This window comes from Frankliniella occidentalis, unplaced genomic scaffold (genome assembly GCF_000697945.3).
Source record: "Frankliniella occidentalis isolate FOCC.00 unplaced genomic scaffold, Focc_3.1 Scaffold431, whole genome shotgun sequence".
Taxonomy (NCBI): domain Eukaryota; kingdom Metazoa; phylum Arthropoda; class Insecta; order Thysanoptera; family Thripidae; genus Frankliniella; species Frankliniella occidentalis.
In genome coordinates this window covers 120,960-147,968 of record NW_026267552.1, presented here as the reverse complement: position 1 = coordinate 147,968, position 27,009 = coordinate 120,960, and the positions used below count along the sequence as shown (strand labels likewise).

The following is a 27,009-nucleotide window of genomic DNA, read 5'->3' as shown; positions in this document are numbered from 1 at the left end:
CGGTTCTATTCACACATCTGTCTCTTTCTCCAAATTCACCCGGTCGTCCCATTAATTTTATACTCTTTGAACTCCCCCCCTTCCCCCCTCTCTCTCCCTCTCTCGCTCTCCCTTTCTTGTGTCGGCAGCACCACCTGGCCCTGGCGGCGGTCTCGGACATGGTCAAGGCGGCTGTCGCCGTGGAGCTGCTCGGCGCGGGCCTCCTGCTCGTCGGTAAGGCCCTCGAGCGCCTTCCCTCCCCTTCGCGCCAAACAGCACGAGGCACGGCCGCTGCACTGCCCTGCTGCCCTGGGTACTTTTCCTACGGGGGCGGCACTGCGGACACTGCGGCCGGCGCCGTGTCGGCGTGGTGCCGTGAGCCCGGGACCGGGCACGCGACTCCACGCCGCTGGCAGCTTCACCCTCCCCTCCCTCCATGCTCCTCCCCTCCGTGAGCGCCGGGCTATCTCTATGTGCTTTGCAACGGTGTGGACAAACCTGCCAGCCGACAGTTAGTAGTTGGCCTATGGTGTTCTTTTGCTACGATTCATCGCGATAGTGCACAGCAGCCTGTAATCTGTAGAGTGCCGTCGCCTTACCTCCGGTGCACAGCGACTGCCGCCTCCTGCAAGCCACCCTCCTGCAACCCTTCCGGACGACGGCTCGCCCGGCCGTCCGCCACCCCGTCGCTCGGCATGTCGGCCACTGTAAAATCGCCCAGCGCGTCGGCACAGACAGACACGCCGATCTCCGCCGCATCCCTCTACGCCATCTTCTACCTGTGAGTCTCTCTGTCACGGTGTCCTGGTGAACAAACAAAGAAGGGAAACAAACACCATTCAGATCTGGTGCTCACAGGCCCAACGGATCCAACTGGTCCTTCCCACTGTCGCAGGGTGACGCGCTACACAGCCACCCGGACTTCGACGCGGACAAGAACGCCACCGTCTTCTTCGTTCCAGGGTACACCGTGAAGCCGACCGCCGAGGGTGTGCGCCTTGCCATAAAGGGTACGGTGTACGAACAAATGAGTCGTGATGAGTCGTGGTAGGCAGATTTTGCGAGCGCGTCAAAACTTATCTCTCTTTCCCGACTTTCCAGCGTTTACGACCAAACACGAGTCCTTCAACTTTCTCTTGCTGGACTGGACGCTCTACAGCGGTAGACCCTACGTCGCGGCGGCGATGAACATGGGGCAGGTGAGTACTGTCCCGTCCCAGGGGCGGGAGCCAAGCGGACGCCGATAAAGGTTCCGCCTGCCCAAATCACGCAACCAGGTTGGGGGGCGGGGGGGGGGCACCGTCTTTTAATTTGAGCATACTGTGTACAGCGCTCTGGCGTGCGGGCGGCCGTGCTGACCGTCGCTCACCGTGGCGCCTTACGGCCCCCGTTCGATTATGCAAACCCACCCACCCGCACGCCCGCATGCGGTACAGTATATGCGAAATGGAGGAAGGGGTCTGTGGACCACCCTTGAAAACTACCCCGCTCCCCAAAATGCCATAAAGGGTGCCTTTCACGCCCGTATGCAGGTCTTTTGGGGTCGGGGCATTGATGACCATGACCATGTCTGGCGGTGTGCAGGTGGCGGAGCTGCTCGCGGCCTGGCTGGAGAGGCTGCGCGCGGGCGGGCTGGCCGCGGCCCGCATGTGGCTGGTGGGGCAGTCCCTCGGCGCGCACCTCGCCGGCAAGGCGGCCGCCGCCATGGCTGTCCGCCCGGCGCGCGTCACTGGTGCGTGCGCGCCCGCGTCGACGGGGAGGCCGACCCCCCGGGGAGGCCATCCTTCCCACCACCTTGCTATACGTCGTGCTGCCCCCGCAGGCCTGGACCCCGCGCGCCCGCTCTTCTGGTTCGGGTCGCCGCTGACGCGCCTGGACCGCCGGCAGGCGACCTTCGTCGACGTCATCCACACGGACGGCAGTTGGCGGGGCATCGGCGTCCGCGCCAACATCGGGCACCAAGACTTCTGGCCCAACTACGGCGCCGAGCGCCAGCCCGGCTGCCATTCGGGCTGTAAGTAGTACACATACGCGCTCGAGCCGTGTGCACCGGCGCCGTGGAGTGAGTGAGTCGGTGTGTGATCAGTTTCAGGTGCGTATGGTGAAGGGTGAGAGTGCGTGCCGAAGCCCTGCTATGGCGAGTCGCGTCCGCAGGCTGCAGCCACCGGCGCGCGCTCTGGTACTTCGCGGAGAGCGTCCTGAACAGGACCGCCTTCCCCGCCGTGCTCTGCCCGCGGGGGGCGGCCTTCCTCGCGGGGCTCTGCCCGCCCGCCAACTCCACCACGGTCTACATGGGCCTGGCGGCGTCGCCGTGAGTCGCAGCGTTGCCACTTGAGAGTTATTAAAGACCTTGCAATATTCACAAAATGCCCAAAATGTCATGAAAAAACAAGCAACAAAAGAAAGGTTTCCAGTATATTTATATCCTTGAGTGCTCGATAATCGCGTTTGTCTCATTGCAGCAGGTCGGGTCCGGAAGGCAGCTACATGCTGAGGACGGCGGGGGCCTCGCCCTTTGGGCTCGGGTTGGATGGACTCGTGCCGGTCGCAAACGACGTCGTTGACAACGACCCCATCCCCGACAAGGACCCCGTCGCCGACGACCCCGCGGCCAAGGGGGATCCCCTGTGGGAGTGGGCCGTGGAGTACCCGGACGATTAGCTCGGCGCCGTCACGACCCCCCCCCGAGGTCTCACCGTGAGTTTGCGCTGGCTCGCGCCGCTGTGATCCTGGCCGTGTCGAATTGGAGCAGGACTAGGAGGTACGTGAGCGTCGTGGCAATCATCTGCGTAAAAATGACTCCCTTTCAATGTTGATTTTTACAGAGAAACTCCGGGTGTCCTACTCCCATTCATTGAGATGACATCGGCTCCTCACCCCGGACAGCAACCCCATGCCGATCTTTGCTATGCCGGCCACTGAGAAGGACGGCGTCACTGTCTCTAGTTGACTAAGAAACATATTCCACTGCAGAAAAAAAGAATTACATTTATAATAAAGAGCCTACATTTGGCACAAAGTTGTGAGTGCAGCATACACAGAACAAACCCTCTCTTTGCTGTTGGTGTGCCACGTCCCGTAGTCCACGCGGATGCTTCCGTTCACGACCGCCGCGGCCTGAGGGGGCACCAGAGGCGCCAGGCGCCACGGGGCAACAACAGTCAGAACACAACTCTTCCCGGCCCCCACCCTCCTCGACGCCGTGCTCGCCCACTCACCGCGGCCTTGACGGTGTCCGCAGTGGCGCAGATGGCGATGAGGCGGGCCGTGAAGTACACGATGTCGGACTGGTTCGCCATGGAGACGCCCTCGCTGCCGTCGGCGTCCACCAGGCCCTCGAGGATCGCCGAGGCCGCGAAGTACACGCCCGTCAGGAGGCTGAGGAGGCAGGCGGAGACGGTCACGAAGATCTGCGGCCCGAGCAGGCAGTGCAGCTCGCACGTGAGCGACACGAGCTGCTCGTGACTGCGTCTCACCTCGTCCAGCCAGTGCTCTGCACCGACAGAAACCCCGCAATCTTGTTAAAATCTGAATGTTTCAGTGTAGAAACTTGATAACTACTTTTTAGAAGTAATGTTACCTGATGGCGACCGGGAAGGGCCCTGCAGCGCGTAGATGTGCTCCCCGAGCCGCTGGTAGCTGAGCGCCAGAATGGAGCTCATGAACATGTACTGGGTCTCGGTGGCCATGGGCAAGGTGTAGGCCAGCACGGTGCACACCGTGTACAATTCGAAGGAGAGGCCTTTCACGTGCTGGAACTCGCGGAACATGTCGATGAAGTAGATGGCGGCGGGCAGGGCTGTCGACCTCAGCGCCCAGCCGCGCGGCCACACTACAAGGAGCAACGCCTCATTATTGGTCACCGTTTGCGGGGCAGCGTTCAGGTGGTCCCATAATGGTCACCCATCACACCCGTCTCGACCGTCGCGCGAGTCACGAAGGGTGTAATTATGGGTGCGACGGGTGACCACTGTGGGGCCACCTTTAGCGATGCGAGCGGTAGGCGGGGTGCTGACCTTGCTGGTTCGCGGGTCGCAGCTCCCTGGCGAGCAGGAGCAGGCTGTTGGAGAAGCGCTCCAGGCGGCGCCCGTAGCACAGCGCGCCGAGCGCGCAGGGCAGGCCGCTCACTGCGTAAAAGATCAGCGACCATCGCTGAAGGGTGCCCTTCAGCCCTTGGCCGGGCTGGACAAGATGGACTACAATGTGTATTGCGAATTGTAATGGTGACATGATATTGCGGAACCGGGAAGAAAGAAGGGAAAGAAAGTCAACGGTGACGCCAGAGGATAGTGGGGCAAGGGGGGCGGGTGCTTTTCTTCTTTAGATAGTTGTGTAGTCCGTCTCACCAGTTTGACGACGGCGAAGAAGTTGTAGAAGCAGACGGAGCTGGTGAACACGCCGACCACCGAGAACAGCTGGAGGAGCCGACTCAATTGCCAGATGGGGGTGCGCGCCCCCACGCCGCCCAGCCGCCGCAGCGGGAAGACCCCCAGCAGCTGCCCCACCACCACCAGCTGCAGCCGCCACGGGGACGGGTAGCTGGGCACCCCCTGTAGCAGATGGAGCTGTCTGCTGTCGCTCGCCGCCATTCTGGGGGAGGTGTGCCTCTCCCCTGCGAGCAGCTCCCGCACGCACTAGCCGGGGGGCACCTGGACGAGGGGCCCACCTCAGCTTTTGCAGCAGTAGATCGTTACCGCGCGCAATTAGAGCGACCACGGGGCTTGACTTGGCCGCTTCTAAAGAGCCTCGCCCCGCTCGATGCTCGCTGTCGCAACCGCCGGCCGCCTGGTGGGTAGGCCACCCGACCTGCGCCCGGCCCGTGGTGCTGTCCGCCCAGGTCCACGACAGGCGTCCCCACGGCCAGCTTTATCTTTGATCCGAACCGACTGTCGCTGATCTCTCTCCGCGAGAGTCGCCCTAGCAGCGATTTATTGGCTGAGCGCGCCTGGCGGATAGGCAATCCCAGTGGCCGATTCAGTTTTGTAGCCGCATCTCTGTGCATCTTTCAAACGGGGACGTATTTTGGCCGAACCGCGTGCGACCACAAACAGGGACGTCTGTTCGAGTAGGGTAGGAGCCGCGCGCCCCCGGACGGCCCCACAGTGAACGTTTGAGGGGCCTGGCCTGGCGGGCGATTTTTCAGATTTTGAAATGGTTTTATTGAAGTCAAATTAAGGTACATTTGGATTTTACATAGGTTAATGTGCTGTTGCCCGTGCGTAGGCCTTACAGTATTCGGGGGAGGGGGGGGGGATACTCAAACTCTGAACAACGCCTGCTGAGCGCGGGGTAGGCAAGCCCTCTGAGCAGCTGTGTGGAGCCAGCGGCCCGCCCTGAGCAAACCAGAGCGCGCGCCTAAGGAGTGCGGGACTTCGGGCATGAGAATCTTTGACGCCTAGTTCCGTCGCTTGCCAGCATTGAGAGAGGGTGGTTCCGAGCGGCAGGCCGGTGTACTGTTCTTAAACCATTGACTACCAGTTCCCACACGTTTACCGAGGGCTCCCAAAATATGTTTTCCTACCCCCACTTTGGCCGGAATGGTATATGAGCTTCTCCGAAAGCGCTGCACAACCAATCCAATTAATCTTCATGTATCACAATCGGTCACTCTCAGACTGTGCTCATAATTATTTGTGTAGAGTCTTGTCTTTCACAGGGTCATAAAAGGAACTAAGGTTCAAAGATTTTTTTAAATCAAAAAATTCAAAAAATTCAAAACATACTTATTTATTTGTATAAATTTACACAAGAAGATACTTAACATACTTATTCATCCAAATTAATTACAGCCGCTGGCTGCTTGGAGTCTTTCATGACCAATTTCTTCGGTGCACGTATCTTACGACCAAACCGCCCAGTCTTCCTTTGCCAAAGACCGGAACGGGGTCGAAAACCTAATTGCCGCCACTTTTGGGCACTCCCGATTGGTGTTCTTGCATGCTCAATATTACTTACTCTTCCCACACATGCCATACACTTAGGATCTACAACAAACTCATGTTTTGAGGGCATTTTTATTATGACATGAGTTTTATTATTCTTTAAGATGGTTGCAAAAGTTCCAGCAGAATGAAGTAATCTATTCTTGGCATTAGGAGTCTTCTGTAGATTGTGAATCATGGTACCGACTGGTAGGGCTCCAACTGGATAGGCATCACCTTCATTAGGTGTAACGGCTATAGGTGGGATGTAGCTTGATGTTCTGACAATGTCTCCCGGTTTCATGTTTACAGTTGCCAGGTAGTACTTCATTTTATCACCACCCGCGACTAGGGCTAGTCTTGCACTCCGATTTCCATCAAATACAATTTGTATAACTTTTTCTTCAATGGGAGGTACATCCGTAGTTGGGCCGTTTCTGTCCCAATGGACCCAGTGGTACTTATGCTTGATTCCTCCACCCCATCCTTGAACAACTTTCCTTCCTGTTACTGGATCACGTCCTCCAAGCCCTTGCACTGTCAAAGGTTTGACAGTGTACTCATCTTCATAGTGGACAATCCGTTTCAGACAAACTCCTACATCACCAGCTTTGGGACGAGGCTTAAGATACTGGTCGTACAACGATGGCATCTTCTTGGAAGCAAATCTCACTTGACTTGTAGTTATCCCACATGTTCCGGATAAAGACGTGACAGCTTTCAATTGGAATGCTAGGGTATTAAAGAAGAATGACATGGTGTTTTAACAGAAAAACACCATCAACAAACTTAGGTTATGCAGGTTCTGACCATCCTCGCAAGCCGTAGCAGACGACACGATAGCTGCGATCTGCTTCTAGACTTTGGATGAAAAATTCGACTTGCTTCAAGTCTCTAAACAATAGCCGCTAGATAGCCGTTTTCTTTTCCCCTCATTATTTTTTAGAATGAGTTGTCCCGTGTTTCCCGGCTTCTGCCAAAAAATATTCGAAGCGTTTATGATATGATGTTACCATAAGTTGAGCGGTTGGCGCTGACTTCTCTGGGTTTTTTTCATCATAAAATAGTCTCTCTCTGGAGCTACGAGCTATAGCAATACGACACTATTGCATTCGGGCTTTCGGGGTCGGGCTGTCTGCTGTGCAAATGTTTTGGTTGTTAATTCTGCAGTTTTCTTTGAGCTAGAAAAATCTCAATCGACAACATAAAATGGTAATAATGATGGCTTAGATTGCCGTTTGGTCGTGTCGACGCGGTAATTTTGAAGGAAATTATGAGTTTAGTACGAAACAACGGTGCAGACATGGTTTCAGGTCAAGAGGGTGTGTGTCAAGGTATGTATGCTCAGACAAAGTGAACTGTTGATAGAATAGTCTGTGCTGATCCAATAGTTTGGGTGTCCTCTTTCTATTATTTGTGCTTTTGTTTTATTTTTATATAAAGTATTGATGTGCGCCTTTAATTCTCTCTTGTTTTTGTAATATTTACGAATGAACTCTTTTGCTATCGAGGTAAATTAATTAATTGAAATGGATTGCCCACGTCGCAATAACAGTTTTGTTTAAAACTATCTATTAATAGACTGTTTCTTCTTAGGAGAGGAGACAGAGCCTGTTGTGATAACTCCAGATGATGTCTTAAAGATGACCAGGATATCTGATGGTAATTTGGCCTTTCGAATGGGCTTAATCTCCTGCTAGCAAATAAGAGCCACTTTCATGTCTATCTCACGTTTGCCTTTTCCCACCAGGTTTTTTATGTTCACCTGAGGCTAACATTTATGACATTGATTTCACACGATTCAAAATAAGAGACCTTGAGACTGGCACAGTTCTCTTTGAAATAGCAAAACCTCAATCTGGAGGTGAGTAATAAATTTAGATGTAAGATTTTAGAAATAGCTGCAATCCTTTAGTTTCTATGTTTTTAAATTGTAAATTGTAGCACAGTTATCTTCATTATTCCAGACAGTGTGGAAACTCCTACTGATGAGGAAGAACCAGCAGATCCTAATGCTGGAAGGTTCATCCGCTACGAATTCACTCCAAACTTCCTCAAGTTAAAGGCTGTTGGATCAACGTATGTTCAAAATTTGTATTCTCTAAATTTAATGATTATTTAAACTTGATACCTTGATCTCTCATTTTCTTTTTATTCCAGTGTTGAGTTTCGTGTTGGTGCACAGCCTGTCAACAAATTTCGAATGATAGAGAGACATTTCTTTCGGGACAAATTGTTGAAGACGTTTGATTTTGAATTTGGATTCTGCATCCCATTCAGCAGTAACACATGTGAACACATTTATGAGTTTCCTCCCCTTGCTCCTGATTTGAGTGAGTAATTGTTTATTGGTACTGGTCTATTGTTAACAAAGTCACAGTTTACATCATAAGCTTTCCAAACATTGCAGTTGAAGAAATGATAAATCATCCATTTGAAACACGTTCTGACTCCTTCTACTTTGTGGACAACCATCTAATCATGCACAACAAGGCTGATTATGCTTACAATGGTGGATTGGGCTCTTCAGTGTCTTCTTCAGCTGGTGATGGGCAAGAGGTAGACAAATAATTTTCATCTAGATGTATAAAGTGTCCTGTTGAGGTGACAATCATTGAGGATTCTTTTATTTTCATTCTGAGACTCATCAAATAACTGAGCCATTCGCTGTTTGCATGTTTTGAAGTCTGTACGCATTTGCTTTCATTTAGTCTGATTGTTGCAGATGTTTTAAAGTGGCTCTTATTTTTTAATTTTTTAATTTATTTAATATTGTATGTGTTCTTAAAAAGTGTGCAACAAAAAATTAACGCACTTGTTATGACATTCTTATTTTATTGTTTAGAATAGTTTAAGAGCTTTTTACTACCTTGTTGATCTCAAACTTTTACAGATATCTTTTTCTATTGTTTTGTGTGGTGTGTGTGTGTGTGTTTTTTTTGTTGTTTTTTTTTAATACACTTTTGCTTAAAGGTGAATAAATTCCCTCTGTGATCATATTATTACTGAATTATGTGTTAATTATTGTGTTGCATTCCTTTGTGTTGAACAAGCTTCATTTTGAAGAAGCATAAAGGTGTAAGAGTAATTGTAACAAAGAAATGTTTTGTAAAATATCCTCTGAAGTCCATGTCTTCTTTCAATGTCACTCACTCCTAGGAGCAGAATGATGCCAGAATGGATCCTAAATGTGAATGTTTGGAAGAATATACTTGTTACAAACCAGTTTACCAGACCATACAAAGTGTTGAGTCTAAAAAAAACTTTGTATTGTAGAAATTTTTAAGCTTTTACCTAAGTCTAATGAGCACTTGAGTGCAATCATTGTTGTTCAGGCTTTTCACCATTTGTAGTTGTGCCACCTTGTTACACAAGCAGGTTCCACAGCATCTAAATAATTTTGACTGATTCTTCATACCTCTTTTCCATGACAGAAAGAACTACACTTTGTTGTCAACCATGTGACTATTCTGTCTCAGGCCCTTCAGAATTACCATCTATGTGCCTTATTCAAAACTACAAGGAATAGGATTTTATTCCTTTTTGTTGAATTTCCCTTGTCACCAGTCAAACTGTGTGTTGTAGTGTTAATATATTGAAGATCAACTTTTCTACTTTCTTATGGGGACCAGTGTTCCAGAAATATTCATTCTCAGGTGAGAAAAGGATATGATGGTTAAAACAGAACAACCAACAACTTTGCGTTTAGAGTCAAATTTGCAGTTCAACTGCTTAATTTAATTATTACAAATTTCATAATTACTATCCTAATGATCATTGTTTTCAAATTACTTTTGTGCAACTCTTGCTTTGCATTACAAACACTTATTATGGCCATTATCATTCATCATGTCTGTTTGCTGCAATTTTCTTTCTCCGACCTGCGTGTTCTATTAGTGTATCTTGCTCATTTATTTTTTTAGTTTAAGTAAACCCTTAGTTGAAAAAAATTTGTCAGTTTATCTGTGATCATAAACATTATAATTTTTCCTTCATTTTTCACTGTTTTATGTGCGTGATATTTGCACTTACTTTTAAGGTTCCTACTTTATGTGTGACTGCTTTAAACTCCTTTCTTACTGCTTCATTCTTGATTACTGAAGTGCTTAGTTTATGTGAAGTGGGTGGTGTCAACTGAAAAATGTATTCATTAAAATTCCAAGAAGTAATTGGTTCACAAATAATGAGATGTTAAATAGTTTGTTACTTCCGCAGCTGTGAGGTATTTCAATTTCGTTCACATACAGTGTCTTGTCTAATGTGCAATAAATTAATTGCGGGTAAACGACTTTTTATAACTCTTTTACAATCTGATTAGAACAATACAGGAATGCAAATTCATACTGTACTAGTTAGGTACCGACGTTTAAATTAACTTTTATATTTCAACAAGTGTTCAACACAATTGATAAGAATGCTCTGATCATAAAAAAAATATTGAAGAAAAAGTCATTTTTTAAATGTAAATTTACATTAAGTCAAATATCTAACCTTAGAACTGTACATAACACAGAGATCGTTGACTTCAAGTTGAGTGGCAGTAACAACATCCAATTTGAAGAGCATTTTATGTATCAGTCCATAATATTTATCTTGTCCGTTTGGGTCCAAAAATGAGATCTGCATCAGGTGCACCTTTTGGATGTTGGTAACGGTTGCGTCTTTCCCGATTAAGATTCACTGTGGCAGGTCGCTGAAACTTAACAGCATGAAAAGTCAAACATTCACAGCATAGACTTTGTCTCCCTCCACTGAAGTATTGAATGGCCTAGACTTACCGACGCAAGCATGTCTTGGTAATCTTCTTCTTCCAGTCTTTCATTAATATCTAAGGTTAGCCTCTTTACTTTTTCCATTTCCATTCGTTCAGCCTGATTGGCAAAAGAGAACAAGGTGCAGACAGTTTTACACAGATTTCCTGATGCACAGTTTAATATTCATTTATTGAAACTTTACCTGTTCTTGACATCTCAGATTTAAAGCCAACTCTGAGCTCACTGGTACAGAAAGGTTACGGAATGATTGCTTGTTTCCCCTTCTTGTTAGCAGAGTAAAATTGACAGTGCTTTGCTCAGCATTTAGATTTTCATTTGCCTCTTGAAGTTGCTCTGATTAAAATTGAGAATAGAAAACAGTTTTAGGACAATAATCCACAATACAGTACAATAGAGGAAGAATACAACAATAGGAAGGAGGATGTTAAATTACCATATGTCTTTTTGTGATTGGTCCGAATATGGAATGGGATTGAGATGTCCACAGTATGTGGCTTCGACATATTACGTGCATGATCTTGGATGCTGCATGAGACCATCTGTTCCAGTTCATCCATAAACTCCTTATCCTCATGGCTTGCTTCTTCCTGCTCCTTTACAACATCAACCAAATATTGTAAAATAAAATTAATAACATACTGGTCAAGTCTTGGGTGAGATAGTACCTTTCGTTTGATTTTCACCACATCGCCATCATGGTTATCAATACCAGCAGAATCAGACATGTCTTCTTCATCATCATTATCATCATCTTCATCATCCAATATATTGTCCAACTCATCTTCATATGGAGATTCAGCCCCATTATCTTCTTCTGTTTCTACATGGTTGGACAAAAATATTAAAACTTTATTAAATTTGGAATAAAAAAAACACTTGCACTGAAACAACTGTTATATTTTCCTCTCACCATCCATAGAACTTGTGTCATCAGTGTTCTCTCTTTCACCATCAGTTTCTCTTTCTGAATCCTCTGTTATGGTGCCAAGCTCACCATTGTCACCTGGCGCATCCTACAGCGTTCAGAAAGAATTAATAACCAAACACACATCAATGTAATCTACAAGTAAATTTTCAAAGTACAGAATATAGAAATTAAGCTTACTGTTAATTTAGGTAATTGCGCAAGTAGCTTTGACTCTAAAAGCTCAACTGCAGAAACTGCCTCTTCAATATTCTTAGCAAGTGTAAGAGTAGGTCTTAATCCTAAAATTGCATCTTCAAACATGTATTCTATTGACATTGGGAAAGGAGATGGCCCATCACCTGCCCCTGTTAGAGCGCTAACTGTGTCTCCTGAAGCCCAGTAACCACTCTCCCTTTTCATCCAATAGTAATGCTGAAATACAAGACTAGTTTAGAAATATTTTCCATTAAGTTAGCTCCAGGAGGGCTTGTTGCAGTTCTTACCTGGAAGAAGACAATGAAGTAGTCAAGTTTTTGTTTGCTAGGCCCACTATTAAAAAACTGTCCACAAGTGAATAATAAAGTGCAAACTAAACGAATTCGGAAAAGATGATCAGGAGGATCAAGAAGAGCTGGATTGGCTGGGTCATATGATACACCAAATTTAATAAGAGAGTACAAAACCTTGAGGAAAAATAGAAAAATAAAGTATTAAAAAAGAAAAAGAAAATGGATTCCTTTAAGGTAGAAAAAAGAATATTAAAGTTAATAATCAACCTTGAATATATCATTGCTCTCAACAACACGGTAATTATAAAGCTCTCCTAAGTATTTGATCATAGCCACTCGTCGTTGATTAAGTTTGGCATGATTAATTTCCATGCACACTCTTATGTCCTCCAAAACACCATCTACAACCATTGGAGCCACACTTTCCTGAAAAAAATATAAAATGCGTCTGTAGAATACCTATGTTTAGAGGAGTAAACAGTTGCAAGGTCGAATGGCAAAGAAAATAGTTATTTGTACCTGGTGGACAGCTAAGCCTGCCACTAGGCTTGCTAGACACCTAATATTGTAGTATTTCACATTCCAGGCAGCTGTTAGACACTTTATAGTGTAGGCTGCCAAGTCTTTATCTTCCCAGTTTAATCTTCTAATAAGTCTGAAAACCTATTGGACACAATTAACAATTAGAACTGGTTTGCTTGTCAAAAAAATACAAAAAATAAAATTGAGAGACAAACACCTTGTCAGTTGTGGGTTTGCTTAGATCCTGATATAGAATTTTACGAACAAAGGAATGGATCGGAGGGCGTTCTTTCACTTTCAATGTCCCACCTTCTGGTGGATTGACAAAGAAAAATGCATTTTCTATCATTGTGACATATCTTACATCCATTGTAAGGGCTGACTTTTTTCGCATCATTTGCTCCTGGAATGTAATTGTTGGTAGTTCAGAGCCTAAAAGTTTTAATAGTAGATCCAAACAGCAAAAGGATTTGTTGTGTACTAACAAGGTAAATTTTTGTGCGTTGATGAGACTCTGTTCTGCGCAAAAAGTAGCGACCACATGTTTCAAGAAGGGCACAAGCCATGTCAACATGATGATGGGTAAAATCATGAAGAAGAACTTTTAGACAATACAATCCCTCAATGAGAGGATACATTTTAAACTTGACAAGCTCTCCAATGAAACGGACAACCTTGATTTTACTTTCAATGTTGATTTGGTCCTATACAATTGAAATACCAACTAATTAACAGACAAGAAATCAATAGAAATAAAAATCTAATAATAACTGAATTGTATTAACTGTACCTTTTTGCACACATGATAAATGAAATCTTGTTTGAGCATGTGGCATAAATCTTGAGCAATTTCAGGTACAACAGGATGTAAAGTGGCCACAAGCCTTGCATAAAATGGTAACAGATCTAGTCTAGTTCTTGGTACACCAAATAAGACCCTAGTAAGAATTTTTAAATTACACTTCATTGTTGAAAAAGTGAAATAGAAATACAGATAATTCAGATATAAAAACATGTCCTTTTGAAAAAAGTATTTTCCTCAACTTACCGAACAAGCTTTCGTTTATTATTTTTGGAATTAAGGGATAGCAGATACTCAGCAGCTGCATTATCAACCAGTTCTCGATTTACGCAATTAGGAAGATGATTTAAAAACTGCTCTAAGTGTTGTTTTGAGGACTGAGTTATTAAACTGGTAAGTTGTTCAACTTCATCCGGTTCTAAAAATAATAAAATGGTCAGAATAAATGACAAATATTGTTTTGAAGGGACTTGTGTTAAGTGAAGGTTTGAATTACCATCTTCAACATTTGCAGGTTCAACAACATCTGGGTTTCCAAGATCTTCCTCTCTTAGTTCAGCATCAAGAACTTCCTCAGTCACTTGGGCAACAGGGGTTGGTGAGGGTGAAGATCCAAGTTCTCTTTCACGTGATTTGATACCTGGCAGGTAATCTCTCATGTTTGGAAAATCTTCATAAAACCTTTGAGTTTCTTCATCTTCCCATAATCCTCCAACAAGTCCAGATAGACCAGAAAACATTCCATCATCTCCATCAGAGAAGCCTCCAATCCCACTGACTACAAGTCCTGAATCATCTTCACATTTGATGGCTGAAAAGATAGATAGATAGACAGTAGATAAGTGTCCCAATTCTCAAATTTAGGAGAAAGGAAAGAAAAGCAAGATGAAATATCAATTTGCTAAAATACACTTACGATCTTCTGGGAGTTTTGGCATTGGCTGGTCTAGAACATCTGCAAAAGCTTGGGCAGAATTAAGAAGCTTTTGATACTGTTGCTGCAAATTTTCTAAGCGTTCTTTACGTTCAGCATTAAGTTCTCCTTTTGTCTGAAGGATTCTTCTATTTTGTCGTTCAAGTGCCTGAAGATCTCTATGATCCTAGTGAAACTTGCATTAGTAATTATGTTTTTCATTGGGTACTAAAAAGATGTAGAATTAAATTTGACCACTTACTTTCAAAAGGTGCTTGCACAAGGATGCAAAATAATCACTCAAAAGAGTGCGAACAGCCTTCTGTTTTTCAGGTAGCAAAAGTGTACTTCGCGGAACCTCTCTATTAAGTAGCACAGCAGCATTTTTCAAGCACGCTGGGATCAACCCTTTATTAAAACCCAAGATAGATGTTTATATATAGGATAGATTGATAAATCATCAAATAAATACAGCAAAAAATAAAGGAACAATTATAATTACCAGCATAATCCTCCCCACAATGTTTACAGAAGCTCAAAATTATACTGGCATTGTTATGATCTTCCTTGTCGGCATTAATCAAAGCGGAGAGAATCTGACCAAGAAGTGTTAGAGCCTCTTTTAGGGGAAAGAGCGCCACACTAACCAGATCTCCATACAGACGAAGATCAACTCTTAATTTGGATGGATTGGCCACCTGGTTTGCAAAGAAAATAATTAGAACACATGTACTGTAACTGTAACAATAATAAACCAATAATCATTTTAACACAAACCTTTTCATCTTTTTTCAGGGATAATACTTTCTGCCAATTTTCAAGGAGAAGTGGGGCAAACTCTGCATAGGTTTGATGAAACAAACTGCACAGCACAACAGCTGCTCCAACATCAGTAACCTGACATTTAAATATTACAGAATGGTTACTTTAGGATTTTCAACGAACTACTGTCACATGTTCTAAGAGAACTGTTAAATCTTTATACCTTCAACTTAGCTTCAACAATGGCTGCTGCTGCTTCACTCAAATACTTAGATAGATTCAATGTTGACATGTCTCTAACAAGGCCCTCCAGTTGAGCCACAGTAAAATTACGCTGTTTTCACGGAAAAAATATTTCATTAAGTATGTTGGCAATAGTTCCAAGCGCTTCCTAGCAACATTAAATGTAATTCAAAATTGATACTTACAAGTTTACGTACAAATCCTGAATTTTTCTTCAGATTGGAATCCAAATTTGCAATATCGCGTTCGTCAGGGCGGGATGCAGCAGCGCGCTGGTTTAAAAGCCTCAGTTTAGCTTTAAATGCAAGTCTAACATCTAGTTCATGTAAAATGTGTTGAGCACCAGCCTAGAATAAAATAATGGCATGTATCACAAAATCAACTTTAAAAATTACCCTGAACATACTGAACATATTTTCCGCTGCCAGTTACCTTCTGAGAGTCATCTACAGGGTTTGTATCAACAGGATTATCTTTAATATTATCACTGCTTTCTGCATCTTTGGACAATGTATTAGGCAGCACACCTGCTCCAGATATTGTATTTTCTAATGTGGACTGAGGGTCCTGAGGGCTTCCAGTAGATTCAGCTTGGAGTGAATCCTCTTGAAAGTTGGAATTTGATACAGCAACAACAATTGAGGATTTTGAAGAAGGTAGCAGCAGTGGCTCTGTATCTTCCTATAATGAAAAAGGGCTAAAATTAATAAGTTTTACACATGAATTCTTTGAGAAGATTTTACTTCAGACAAATACTTTGAACACTATTTTTGCCAGCCATTCATATGATCCTTCAGCTGGTGCTTGAACGGTTGATCCAGTAGCATCATCCATGCTGGGGGCAAAAGAAAGCCAAAGGGAGTAGGATTAAGGAATGTACACAGAATTTATTTGGAATTCCCTCCACCCCTCCCCACATATATATCAAGTAATATCCTTACATGTCAGAAGTGATGGCACCTGGTGCAACAACAGAGGCCTCTTCAATAGCCATCCCAAAACTACACTCGCAGCTCACACACTAACTACAGAAAAAAAACCACGATAAAGCTCAGCTTCAATTCTGACCACTATTCGAAACAAATAAATAAATTTGAGAATATTAACAGGAAAAGAGAGGAACTAAGGATATTATTCATGGAAGTAAATAAAAAATAGTACATGAACATTCAGTTGTGTTGACAGGTGGGACATTTCCGTGAACCAATGTTGATTTTAACAAAAATTTCAAAAAAAAAAGTAGGAGTTGAAAATAAAATCAGTTACAACAAAACAAAAGAGCCACTGTTTGACGGAAAGAGAAGAGATAGCCTGATCTTGCATGGACCTAACCTAACTTTTCCGGCCCTTTTCACTAATCGATTTGGAACCTTGACAAATGCCAGATGATACTAACTTTTACCGCTTAGTTTTCATGATGAAAACACAGAAACGTTCAAAGCGAACTTTCCTACGAACAGTTTGAAGTTCAAATGAAGATCACAATAAATCTAACACAATCAAAGACACACACAAAACATCAAATCGGTCTGTATTCTGCAGAGACAGAGGGCAGGATGGCAGTGCGAAGTGCGAAACGAAACAAACTAAAGCTGGTTGCATACTCATCAGGCGTGCAAGCAAACCAAACCATGTTGACTTTGCCGTAGGTCAGTTGAGATCACCAGGATGAGTACTTTGATGATAATTTAAATGTTCAAAATACATCAGTCCAGGGCTCTGATTTTTGTTTTGACGAAACTATGGCTGTTATTGATGATTTGGCTGTTGTCATGGAAGAGAACAAGCGTGGTATTCAGGTAACTAAATATAGAGGTGTCCTACTTATAGGACAAGCTAGATGTGGTATATATACGAGGTATATACTACGATAAACTGACAGCTATCATTATACCTTGTGGTTGGTGTAGATTACTTGAGATTGTTGTTTACCCTCTACTTGTATATCTTCTGTTTGTAGTACGGATTATATTCTACTGCTCTCTTCGGACTAGCTATAGCACTGCGAAGTGTACGACCGGTGAGAATTCCCTGGAGTGCTTGTCCCTTTCTATCTGAAATATTTTGCTAAAAATAGTCTTCTGTTATAGTTCAAGAAGTTTACAACACCTCAATCTTTGCCATCATCATTTCTAAAGAAACACATCACACTGTACGGCCAAGTAATAGAGGTGGAGCCCAATGGTCTATTAAAAGTAAATCACTTTCCGATTTGGCCACTTCCAGGCCAAAGCTCCTCCTTACTACCCATTCAAATTGACAGCATTCAAACAGTTGGACTAAGTACAGCCTGGTTGAGCACTGTGGTAAAAGGCAGTAAAATTAAATTTCAACCTATAATGGTGCAAGACAATGCCTTATCATGCATTGTGATAAGGGAGGCAAGTACCGATTCAATTCCACAATGATACCATATTTTATCTGCAACATTTACAATGCTTACTGTTTTTATTGCAGGGAAAAAATATTGGTACACAACTAGTTTCCATAGGTTTTGCATCTGTGAAACCCATTCATACTTCATTAGATAACAGCAAACTGTACCTAAGATACTATAAAGAGTTGTTGGCCGCAGAAGATAAAGCAGAGAAGAAGAAACTGGGAATGTGGAATGATAAGCTCTAAGCAGGATACCTAATTTGATGAGTTTGAATCTGTCGAGATGCTTTTGAAAGCACATATATTTTCCTTGAGTGTCGTGCCATTGAATCTTCTGCATTCATAAATAATTTATCAGTATTATAAAAATTATTTTGTAAGCATATTAATAGTAGCATAAGTATAAAAAGTTTATCATTGACAAATTTTTAAAATAAAGTGAAAAAGATTTTAAGGTAGAAAAAGTTTATACTAAGATTTACACAACACATTGATATAAAAATGCATGACAAATTATGTTCTTCAAGGTGTTCAGGAAACCAAAGAAACATGTCAAAAATTGGCGTGCAGTAGGAAACAGCAATTAGCCTTCAGTTTCCTGGACACCTTGAAAATTCACACTAATATTACATAATCATTAGTGGAAAAGTGATACATAAATACGATTAATTAACAAATATAATACTGTTAGCCACAAATAAAAATAAACAGTTTCCCATAGAAAAACCTAATTGTGCTTAGATTAGGGGAATGGATCTTCACAAGTAAAAATACTGCAAAATCCACTTGAAAATGATAGCTCACGAAGAAATAACCATGGACAAATAACCAAGTTGGAGCAGTATTATTTACCAAGACGGAGCAGTATTATTTAATGATGTTGCATCAGTACGTGAGGTATCCCATAGCTCACACATCTTGCAATTAGCTTCATTGTAATTAATGTACTAATAGGGCAAAAACTAAGTGAAAATGGTGAGTAGAAGATGAGACATCACAGGAATGGAATCACAGTGTTATCTGTACTGCCAGATAAACATGAATAGATGATTAAAAAAAAACAATTACAGACATAAGAGATTCAAACAACTTGATTGTGTTCAGTACTGTAATACTAGAAGTTCTCATGTTTTGGACAAGATTCAATAGATTAGGTAATCTATTATGAAAGCAAAAATCTATATTATTGCAATAGTATTTGAAATCTATGTAGAAAATGCAAAATGAGAAAGGCATGTGCTTCTAATACAGGTAAGTATGATGACGGAATTGCTTCTTGCTTCAGTTATCATAACATTATGATAGTCCTTTGAATATCTAATGGAATAGTGATCCCTTTTCTTTAGACCAAGTTGAACCGTACGGGCTTGCTCTCTGCCGTGAACTGAAAAAGGTATCAAAGTTTAAAATTTAATTGCAAGTGTTAGCCATTAAATCATGAGGACCTTATTTCTCTTCCAGGTTTTGCAATTTAACTAACGCTTACCTTCGTCGAGGGGTAATAACTTTCCCTCCATAGCTTTGATTTTCTTTGTCGGGTAGAGATTTAGCTCCACTTTGAGGTGTTTCAATACCAAACGGGCTGTACAATTTTGTTGGTGTTCGTCCCAAAATACATTTACTCCTTGTGCGTGGCGTCACTGCTTGGGGTGACTCATTTTCAAGCCTGTAGCGACGTCTGGTTGATGTGCGAAATCTCTGCAAAAGTAAGAAGTAACTTACTGGATCGAGAATTTACAAATCATTCATAGACTTTAACACCCACCAACATACCTGAGATAGTGTGTCAATTGAGTTCCGAACTGTAGCAATAGTCTTTGATATTTTATCTGCTCCAGATCGTAGCATCCTTCTAGGTTGCACTGAAGGCAGAGAGATATTGAAATCAGACCAGTTACGTGTGTGACTGCGGTTGCTTCGGTTTTGGGATTTGTGGTCACGACTCAGTGCATAAGGACATTCTTGATCAAACCGGTCCTGCAGTCGCTGTCGAGTGGATGATTGTAAGATTCTTCTTGAAGCGCCACCCGTTGAATCATTTTTTCCTGAAGGTTTACCCTCTACTCGATTTTCCGAGGGGTTTTTGTGGAACGTAAAAGAAACGCTACGAACATTACTCGACCTCATTGTTCTTGTATGTTTTGACAAAAATTACTATCCCATGAGGCGGCTGCTGCTTAGAGTAACGGTTTGTTTTTGTATTTCAAACGGCAGCTGAGAGCAAGTGGTGCCACCATTCCGGTTCGCTTCTGCTTTGGCATCAGGGAGAGAACGAAGAATGAAGCCGAAGATTGCCGAAAATTTCGAAGTGACCCGAACCAAGAACAAAAGAAAGTTTCCGGCGCCTTGACGTCTGCTAGATAGCGGCTTTATCATCCGGAATCCGGATCAAGTCAAGTTTTCTGGCACATGCTTGAAGAAGCTTGAAGTCTAACGTTTGGAAACGAAATCGTCTCACAAACACAAACTTTGAATAGCATTCGAAATCTTCAGCTTCAAGCAGACTCATCACAATAATGGCAGACAAAGTACAGAAGAGAGGAATCTTTGGTGCGGTCAAATCAATTTACCAAGACCCCTACATGTGGTAGGTTACGTTAACTATTTTTTAAAATTTTGCTATATCTTTTTGGATGAAGACCGAACTTTTGTTTCATCGTGACCCCCCTTTCATTCATTTGACTCATAAAAAATAATCTCTAACAATCTATTTTATTAAGCCCATTTGTTATTTTGTTGCAGGTCAGTCGTCAAGAGTGTGTCATTCTTTGCTTTGGGTGTTCACATTGCTCGTCAATGTGTTGGTCTTGATGTCATGGGACCACCACAGTAGAGTAGAATCAACAAAAATCAAGAAGATGGCTTCACTACAGATATCACCGCTTCTATTACTGCTGTCATATCTTTGTTTTGTAGTCAGCAAGAGCAACATTGTTTTGATTTTAAGTGATGATCAAGACACACTCAGTTTTGTAAGTGATGTGAAGATGTGATTAGCTCCTTGATTATTTTTTAATTTAATGTGCAATTAGAAGTAAGCTTAATGTGTATCAAAATCTCAGGTTGTGCCCAATGTATTCAAGTGTCCGTGTTGTGAAGCAGATGGCTTTGACCTCATCAATAAATGGATGGTGTTTCTAATAATTGTCATTATTAATTTTTACTTCTTTTGTCAGGCCCCTTTGACAAAGACGATGAAACTAGTCGCAAGCAAGGGTGCCACTTTAAAGAATTCGGTAAGGAATCCCTTTCATTGAAATTCCACGTCTTTTACCATGTACAACAAAACAAAAGAACTTTTTTTTTACATTTTTTTTACAGTTTGTAAACACTCCTTTATGCTGTCCAAGTCGATCCACTTTATTGACAGGCCTATACCAGCATAATACTGGAGTCTTAAATAATTCCATTGAAGGAAACTGCAATTCCAATAAGTGGCAGAGGAGATATGAACCCCTCACATTTGCACAAGAATTTCTAACTGCAGGATACAAAACTTTTTATGCTGGGAAATACCTTAATCAGGTACCCGGGCAGTGTACGTTGTACTTATTATGTGATTTCCCCAACATTTAAAGAAACTGTCTGGTCAATTTCAGTATGGTTCTCATAAGACTGGGGGCTTAAGTCACGTACCTAAAGGGTGGCAATGGTGGGCAGGATTGAAAGGAAACTCACGATACTACAACTATACTTTATCAATTAATGGTACTGCAAGGCATTTTCCTACTTCATATTTAACAGACCACATTGTAAGTAACTGTTTAAAATATACAAGTGGTAGTGCCTGCTAAGAAGTAAAGATCTAAAGAATCTTGGGTGTTTTCAGTATGAAATGGCATTGGAATTTCTTAAAGGTCAGTCTCTACAAACGACTCCTTTCCTTATGATGCTGGCTCCACCAGCACCACATGCCCCATATATACCTTCTCCGAAATATGCAAAGCTCCACCTTAATACTTCTGTTCCTCGGACACCCAACTTTAACCCATCTATGCAGAAGGTCTTTCTCATAATATGTTTATTTTAAGCTGTGTAGAACGTCTCAATTAAAATTATACCCCACTTGGCTTCCAGGATAAGCATTGGATGATGCGATTACCACCTAATCAGCTTCCTCCTAGTATTGTTGAACAGATTGATGAATATTGGCGTCAACGGTGGCGCACACTTATGTCTGTTGATGACATGGTTGCTGGTATTATACATACCCTTTCTAATATTGGTCTTTCGGATAATACTTTCGTCCTTGTGACGTCTGATAATGGCTATCACTTAGGTAAGATTGGTTCCTTAGCTGTTTGCTTTTTTTTTTGCTTACTAAGCAATTAATAACTTAAGTCTTTCTATAAAGGGCACTATGGTCTGCCTTGGGACAAACGTCAGCCTTATGACACGGACATTCGAGTGCCTCTCTTCATTCGAGGACCCGGAGTTAAAAGACAAATGCTCCACAATCCAGTGATGACTGCTGATATTGCGCCAACCCTTCTTGACATGGCTGGATTAAGCATTCCATCTCACATGGATGGTACATCTTTTCTACAATCATTGTACTCAAAACAAAAAAAACACTATTTGACTAGGTAAATATCTCAGATTGTGACTTCATTGCTGCAGGAGTGCTGTATTACGCTTATTCTTGTTTCCAATCTTTCTAAAAGGTCGTTTTTGGTTGAGCACACTGGAGAGGGGGGAAAATCTATTTCCGTGGCATGTCCGTGGTTTGGCGATTCTGGCTTATCGGTGAGTAGGAACAAATGTGGACCTTCATAGAAATGTGAAGTGGTTGTTTCATTTTAAATTTCATCTTAATGTCTCTCGCTGCAGAATTGTAGTCCAGAATCAGCATGTAAATGTCAAGATGCCAGAAACAACTCATACTCATGTGTACGAACTGTTGGCCCAAAATTAGACTCACTTTTGTGTAAATTCAATGACAGAGAGGTATGTGTTTCCTTGTGTGCAATCTCCACAGGGTTTTCATAAATATTAATCTAAAAAAAAATCTATTTCAGCATTTTCTTGAAGCCTACAATTTAGTATCCGACCCCTATCAAATGAAGAATATTGCTCGTCAAATGAAGAAAAAATATATCGCCAGAGGGCTCACTATTTTAAGGAAACTTCAATCTTGTTTGGGGAGTTCATGTTCAATCTTCAATATTTGATGTTAATGTCCTCCCACTCTTTCCTAAATTTCTTTAAGTGTACATTGTAATTACTCTTAAGTTGTAGCATCTTTAAGTTATTAAAACATGGAACATAACAAGTAGAGTTTTTAAGTTAAAAGTGTAAATCGGATCACAGCACAAAATTGCACCCTACTTCCTACGTCGAGTGCAAGGCAAGGTGGAAAAGCCACCACCAAATGCATCCTGGACTTCCCTGGTCCCCGCGACGAACGCAACAACGGACAGGCCCGGCGACTTTCCCCTCAGAGGTGGGACATTTCGGTCAGGATGGTGACGAGCCTGGGGTCGGGGTTGAGGCGGGCGAGGCGGCGCTGCAGGCCGGCGAGGTCGGCTTGCTCCAGCTCGGGCCTGGCGGGCGGCTCGACGCCGGGGGCGGCGTGCGTGCGCGCGTACAGCCGCTCGGCCAGCGCGCTCACGCCGCACCAGGTCCGGAAGCTCAGGCACTCCGCGTCCAGCCACCCGAGACGGTCGCGCAGTCCGTCAGCCTCTTCGGCCGACAGCGGCCGGCCAAGGACGTCGCCCAGGGCGGTGATCACCCGCTGTAACGAGCGTGTGGCGTGACGTTCAAAGAGGTACATTCAAACTTGAAATCTTTCGGAGGAAAAAAGAAAAGAGCAAGTTGGGTTGCAGAGCAAGTCCTGCTTCGTTGCAAAACTTGAGGACAGATAACACTTTAAAAATGAGGGCCGTGAAACTGGTCGCGCACATGAGTGTGGCCTCGAAACGTCGAATAATAATAATAATAAAAGGCAACTTTTTGGAGCTCGCTCCTCTACTGTACCCGACGCGACGTACTTCCCCTAGCAGGTATCGCGGCTCCTCATCGAGGTCGGCCATGACTTCCGCTGTCGACTGCTCCTGCTGCTGCTGCTGAGCGTCCGGCCCGAGGTGCGCGCCCTCTCGGTGCAGGTTGAACACGCGCCGGTACAGCTGCGCGCTGCTGCCGCAGACGTCCACGTGCCGCGTCACGTACTCCAAGGGGGTCAGCGCTGCGGGGGTCGGAGAGACGAAAAGGGTTGAGCGGGAGGGACATGCGAGATGTTGCATCCCATGGGGGAAGGGGCTCTACGGAGCTCCTACGAAGCGCCATGTAAAGCGGCAAAACCTGGGAGAGGGCCGCTCTCGCGAAGCCACCGAACACCCCTCCAGCCGCCGAGCGCCGTGCGCGGTGGGCAAGCCCGCCCGGCACGCCTGTCCAACGGGACAGTATCACAGCGCCCGGCAGACCGAGCGTTCGGCACCGCAGTGGCAGAAATATGATTCTGCATGAAGTTACAATAAACTGGATTGGGAGGACCCTCTGTTCTGCTGTTGTTGTCAGCTCTGCGCATTTGGAAAAGAAGGGGGGGGGGGGCACGTGCGCAAATCCTGTGCACTGGGCCGTGCGGTGAGTGCGGCACGGTGCCCTCCGGCTTTGCTCGCTCGCGTGTCGCCGTCGGTCTCTCTCGCACCCGCACGACTGCGAGAGAGGGACATCAGTGGCGCGGGTGAGGGAAGGGGGCAGGGAAGAGCGTTGGAAGTAATGCACAAAACGGGTTGCGCGATTTCCGTACAAAAAGCGACCACATTATGTCCCTGTCAGTATTCCCACGCGCCCCCAAAAGCTCTCGTTTGTTTCTGTCGTTAATGCAATTTCGAGACTAATGCGCGATGGGAAACGCCAGTGCGTTTGGAGCTCTTTGGAAAGGAATACGAAACAACTCTCCTTAGACGACGGCTTGCGCCTGGACAAGAGAAGGGAGGGGTGGGTGGCGCGTCTCCCGCGTTACTCACAGTTGAGCGCGGCGCTGTTCAGGGGCAGCTCGAAGCGCGCGCTGCGCAGCGAAAACACGCGCGGGATGCCGAGAAGGCCGCCGGAGCCGGGTTGGGACTCGCCGTCGGCGGCGGGGTTCGCCGGCGGAGCGTCGACACCCGCGCCGTCCCGGACGCGGTCTCGGACGCGGCGTTTGGCGTGCTTCGGCAGGAGTCGGAACGCCTCCTCTAGGGCCAGCCGACGCTGCAAAAGTAGAGGGGGAAGTCAGAATCAGAGGCAAAGCAAGCAAGCGAGGGAGAAGCCCGCTGCGCTACGGCTGGGTGAGGCAGCTTCGCACACCTTCGCGTCGAACTCGCACTCGACCGTCTCCAAGTCGAGGTCGCGCTGCAGGTGCGTCAGGCTCTCGGCGTCCAGGAAGGAGCTCGCTACTGAGCGGAGGCGGGCAGCCTCCTCCGCCGCCGCCCTCGCCGCCGCCATGCCGGGACCGTACGCCGCCCCGAAGCTGCCCCCGGACGCGAGGAGGCCCGTCCCCGTCAGCGAGGGCCGCGTCGAGGGGTTGTGGCTCTCGTCGCCGATGGCGGAGACCTGGCCGGGGTGAGAAGCGTGCCGTCAGCGTCAACTTCCTCGATCAGGGTCAGCAACTATGGCAAAACCCGACTCACCTGGGTCTCTCCTGGCTCGGGGAAGCCGTGGATTTCCTTCTCTGGCTCCCGGAGAGCGTCTTTGCCGGACTTCTTACCACGCCGTTTCTTGCCTATGGGGCGCGAAATTGGAACGAATTGTGTCTTCAGAGATACATTCTTTTCGAAAATTCGACTGTAGTAGGAGGAGGTTGAACCTCGCGAGACTGCTCACCCCTACGGCGTACCACCTCGTCCTCGGTCGTCCGCGAGTCGTCGGCGCAGGTGACCACCACGTCGGGCGCCGTCTCCGCGCCCGGCAGCGGGGACGACGCGGCGAGCGGCGGCGGCTCCGGGCTCATCATGACCTCCCCGCCAACGCTGGCCGCCGTCTGGAGCTACCGCGACGGGAAGCACGACCATGGAAAGCCGATTAGAGCTGAGCGCGAGTCTATGCAGAGGTCTGACTGACTGCGACTGCGGTATGTTCCCAACGATCACACCGTGCCGGTGTCCTGGTTACCTTCCCGCGGTGGCTGCCGGGACTGGGGCTCGCGGGGTGGCTGGACGGCCTGGCCAGGGACATGGCCGTCGTGGAGCGGCTGCCCGCCCGGCTGTTGGCCGGGGGCGGCGGCACGCGACACGCCGCCTGCGACGCGGGGCGGGACGCGACCACCGAGGGGCACGGCGTCCTCGGCGTGCGGCGCGCCGGTCCCCGGGGCTCGTTGGGGGAGGGCGGCGAGACCCTCATGGCGGGCGCCCCGGGGCCGATGGTGGACGGCGCCCAGATACCGCTCTCGGACTGAAACGCGCAGATGCGGAAGAGCGTCATGGGGAACACTTATTGCGCCCCAAGAAGACATGGTCGACGATCCCTTACCGCCGCCGCCACGGACAACGTATCGTGACTCCGAGACCGCCGCAAGTCCAAGACGAGCAGGGTCCGCTGCGGCTGGCCAGGCTGCTGTTGCTGCTGCAGCTCCGCCGGGTGGTGAAGGTAGGTGTGAGGGTGGTACGGGTCAGGCGTGCGGCACCGCCGCTGCCCCGCCCCCGCCACGGTCGCCCCCGAGGGCGGCGGCGCCAGGAGGGGCGGCCCGGGGCCACGCGAGTGGCGAGCCCCCACCCCCGGCGGCGAGTGCGGCCGCGAGTCCGTGTCGGTGTAGCGCCGGAACAGCTCCTCGGGGAGGGCGTCCTCCCCGGCCAGCACCCTCTCCGTCGGCTGCAACAGCTCGCATGGTCAGCTCGGGACACGGGGCACGTCCTGGGGACAGGACCTAAGAAGAGCCACCCACCCACGTCTCCTTGACGCGGCGCAGGGCGTCCCTGCTCTGCGTGTCGGCGGGGTGGTTGCACAGGACGGAGCAGCCCCTGGCGTAGGGGTTGAGCAGCGCGGCGAGCGGGCGCAGGGAGTAGGGAGCGGCCTGGCACAGGGGCTCCACGGCCAGCCCCGGGGCCGCCGCGCCCGCCCTGCTCTGCGGTGGCTGGAATGAGCAGGAAACAGTCAAGTGACGAGGCTGACACTACGGGAAGTGGTATCAGGCGCGGAATTGCACATATCACAACAATTCTCGGAGATCAGTGTGCCCTTCCTGGCCTCTTTACTGGAGCGGGAGCCCCAAGCAGAATCAAACCGACCTTGTTGGCGCGGCGTGCGACATGCCGCCGCCGTCCCTCGAGCAGGCCGGTGCGCGTCAGCAGCGTCATCGTGGAGGCGGGGACGTGACGTGGC

The 27,009-nt window shown here is 46.2% G+C and overlaps 10 protein-coding genes across 18 annotated transcripts; 4 read left to right on the top strand and 6 right to left on the bottom strand.

Annotated features, from left to right (window-relative positions):
- The first annotated feature begins 115 nt into the window (after positions 1–115).
- On the top strand, positions 116–2,640 carry LOC113207038 (pancreatic triacylglycerol lipase-like). 4 transcript variants are annotated; one of them, XM_052274745.1, is made up of 9 exons: positions 116–213; positions 592–760; positions 838–989; positions 1,081–1,178; positions 1,310–1,409; positions 1,564–1,711; positions 1,802–1,993; positions 2,087–2,290; positions 2,445–2,640. In XM_052274745.1, the coding sequence occupies exons 1-9, from the start codon at positions 159–161 to the stop codon at positions 2,638–2,640; spliced, it is 1,314 nt and encodes a 437-aa protein (XP_052130705.1). In that variant the 5' UTR covers positions 116–158. The 4 variants fall into 4 exon arrangements, with proteins under 4 accessions (XP_052130705.1, XP_052130704.1, XP_052130707.1 ...); XM_052274744.1 differs by having other exon boundaries at positions 2,442–2,640; XM_052274747.1 differs by lacking the exons at positions 1,310–1,409; positions 2,445–2,640 and having other exon boundaries at positions 2,066–2,198.
- LOC127751332 (uncharacterized) lies at positions 2,626–4,609 on the bottom strand. Its single transcript, XM_052274749.1, has 7 exons — positions 4,326–4,609; positions 3,996–4,161; positions 3,560–3,811; positions 3,198–3,472; positions 3,028–3,096; positions 2,857–2,946; positions 2,626–2,764 (listed from the first exon to the last, which is right to left on the bottom strand). Exons 1-7 carry the CDS (start codon positions 4,566–4,568, stop codon positions 2,672–2,674), a joined length of 1,188 nt encoding a protein of 395 aa, XP_052130709.1. The 5' UTR covers positions 4,569–4,609; the 3' UTR covers positions 2,626–2,671.
- Positions 4,610–5,690: 1,081 nt separating this feature from the next.
- On the bottom strand, positions 5,691–6,791 carry LOC113207060 (39S ribosomal protein L2, mitochondrial). The gene has a single exon (XM_026423418.2). The coding sequence runs from the start codon at positions 6,655–6,657 to the stop codon at positions 5,746–5,748; it is 912 nt and encodes a 303-aa protein (XP_026279203.1). The 5' UTR covers positions 6,658–6,791; the 3' UTR covers positions 5,691–5,745.
- Positions 6,792–6,931: 140 nt separating this feature from the next.
- LOC113207061 (protein unc-119 homolog) lies at positions 6,932–10,185 on the top strand. Of its 2 annotated transcripts, none has more exons than XM_026423420.2 (6): positions 6,932–7,234; positions 7,497–7,562; positions 7,651–7,764; positions 7,868–7,979; positions 8,061–8,233; positions 8,311–10,185. In XM_026423420.2, the coding sequence occupies exons 1-6, from the start codon at positions 7,174–7,176 to the stop codon at positions 8,469–8,471; spliced, it is 687 nt and encodes a 228-aa protein (XP_026279205.1). In that variant the 5' UTR covers positions 6,932–7,173; the 3' UTR covers positions 8,472–10,185. The 2 variants fall into 2 exon arrangements, with proteins under 2 accessions (XP_026279205.1, XP_026279204.1); XM_026423419.2 differs by having other exon boundaries at positions 7,850–7,979.
- Positions 10,186–10,252: 67 nt separating this feature from the next.
- Positions 10,253–16,897, bottom strand: LOC113207057 (regulator of nonsense transcripts 2). Of its 2 annotated transcripts, none has more exons than XM_026423414.2 (25): positions 16,730–16,897; positions 16,275–16,358; positions 16,090–16,168; positions 15,766–16,014; positions 15,519–15,680; positions 15,314–15,424; positions 15,106–15,225; positions 14,831–15,026; positions 14,591–14,736; positions 14,332–14,515; positions 13,912–14,226; positions 13,662–13,833; positions 13,404–13,551; positions 13,099–13,317; positions 12,831–13,016; positions 12,611–12,754; positions 12,359–12,517; positions 12,086–12,265; positions 11,781–12,014; positions 11,586–11,688; positions 11,341–11,495; positions 11,109–11,268; positions 10,857–11,008; positions 10,679–10,771; positions 10,253–10,599 (listed from the first exon to the last, which is right to left on the bottom strand). In XM_026423414.2, exons 2-25 carry the CDS (start codon positions 16,325–16,327, stop codon positions 10,489–10,491), a joined length of 3,831 nt encoding a protein of 1,276 aa, XP_026279199.1. In that variant the 5' UTR covers positions 16,328–16,358; positions 16,730–16,897; the 3' UTR covers positions 10,253–10,488. The 2 variants fall into 2 exon arrangements, with proteins under 2 accessions (XP_026279199.1, XP_026279200.1); XM_026423415.2 differs by having other exon boundaries at positions 10,253–10,593.
- Positions 16,898–16,929: 32 nt separating this feature from the next.
- LOC113207063 (uncharacterized) lies at positions 16,930–18,166 on the top strand. Its single transcript, XM_026423423.2, has 4 exons — positions 16,930–17,132; positions 17,294–17,353; positions 17,424–17,714; positions 17,791–18,166. The coding sequence occupies exons 1-4, from the start codon at positions 17,076–17,078 to the stop codon at positions 17,956–17,958; spliced, it is 576 nt and encodes a 191-aa protein (XP_026279208.1). The 5' UTR covers positions 16,930–17,075; the 3' UTR covers positions 17,959–18,166.
- LOC113207062 (uncharacterized) lies at positions 18,161–19,928 on the bottom strand. Its single transcript, XM_026423421.2, has 3 exons — positions 19,486–19,928; positions 19,199–19,410; positions 18,161–19,096 (listed from the first exon to the last, which is right to left on the bottom strand). Exons 1-3 carry the CDS (start codon positions 19,837–19,839, stop codon positions 19,030–19,032), a joined length of 633 nt encoding a protein of 210 aa, XP_026279206.2. The 5' UTR covers positions 19,840–19,928; the 3' UTR covers positions 18,161–19,029.
- LOC113207058 (N-acetylglucosamine-6-sulfatase) lies at positions 19,091–22,984 on the top strand. Of its 3 annotated transcripts, none has more exons than XM_026423417.2 (11): positions 20,125–20,299; positions 20,455–20,684; positions 20,889–20,948; positions 21,034–21,237; positions 21,327–21,464; positions 21,542–21,715; positions 21,790–21,991; positions 22,067–22,298; positions 22,377–22,458; positions 22,543–22,659; positions 22,731–22,984. In XM_026423417.2, the coding sequence occupies exons 2-11, from the start codon at positions 20,523–20,525 to the stop codon at positions 22,881–22,883; spliced, it is 1,524 nt and encodes a 507-aa protein (XP_026279202.1). In that variant the 5' UTR covers positions 20,125–20,299; positions 20,455–20,522; the 3' UTR covers positions 22,884–22,984. The 3 variants fall into 3 exon arrangements, 2 of the variants coding, with proteins under 2 accessions (XP_026279202.1, XP_026279201.1); XM_026423416.2 differs by having other exon boundaries at positions 21,312–21,464; XR_008012086.1 differs by lacking the exons at positions 20,889–20,948; positions 21,034–21,237; positions 21,327–21,464; ... (4 more) ...; positions 22,543–22,659; positions 22,731–22,984 and adding an exon at positions 19,091–19,105 and having other exon boundaries at positions 19,927–20,299; positions 20,455–20,856.
- Positions 22,979–26,104, bottom strand: LOC113207054 (uncharacterized). Of its 2 annotated transcripts, XM_026423411.2 has the most exons (7): positions 25,804–26,104; positions 25,516–25,678; positions 25,323–25,414; positions 25,000–25,245; positions 24,681–24,903; positions 23,703–23,896; positions 22,979–23,446 (listed from the first exon to the last, which is right to left on the bottom strand). In XM_026423411.2, the coding sequence occupies exons 1-7, from the start codon at positions 26,029–26,031 to the stop codon at positions 23,150–23,152; spliced, it is 1,443 nt and encodes a 480-aa protein (XP_026279196.2). In that variant the 5' UTR covers positions 26,032–26,104; the 3' UTR covers positions 22,979–23,149. The 2 variants fall into 2 exon arrangements, with proteins under 2 accessions (XP_026279196.2, XP_052130693.1); XM_052274733.1 differs by lacking the exon at positions 25,804–26,104 and having other exon boundaries at positions 25,516–25,782.
- Positions 26,105–26,116: 12 nt separating this feature from the next.
- Positions 26,117–26,984, bottom strand: LOC127751333 (uncharacterized). The gene is made up of 3 exons (XM_052274750.1): positions 26,916–26,984; positions 26,573–26,800; positions 26,117–26,499 (listed from the first exon to the last, which is right to left on the bottom strand). Exons 1-3 carry the CDS (start codon positions 26,982–26,984, stop codon positions 26,122–26,124), a joined length of 675 nt encoding a protein of 224 aa, XP_052130710.1. The 3' UTR covers positions 26,117–26,121.
- Between the last annotated feature and the right edge of the window lie 25 nt (positions 26,985–27,009).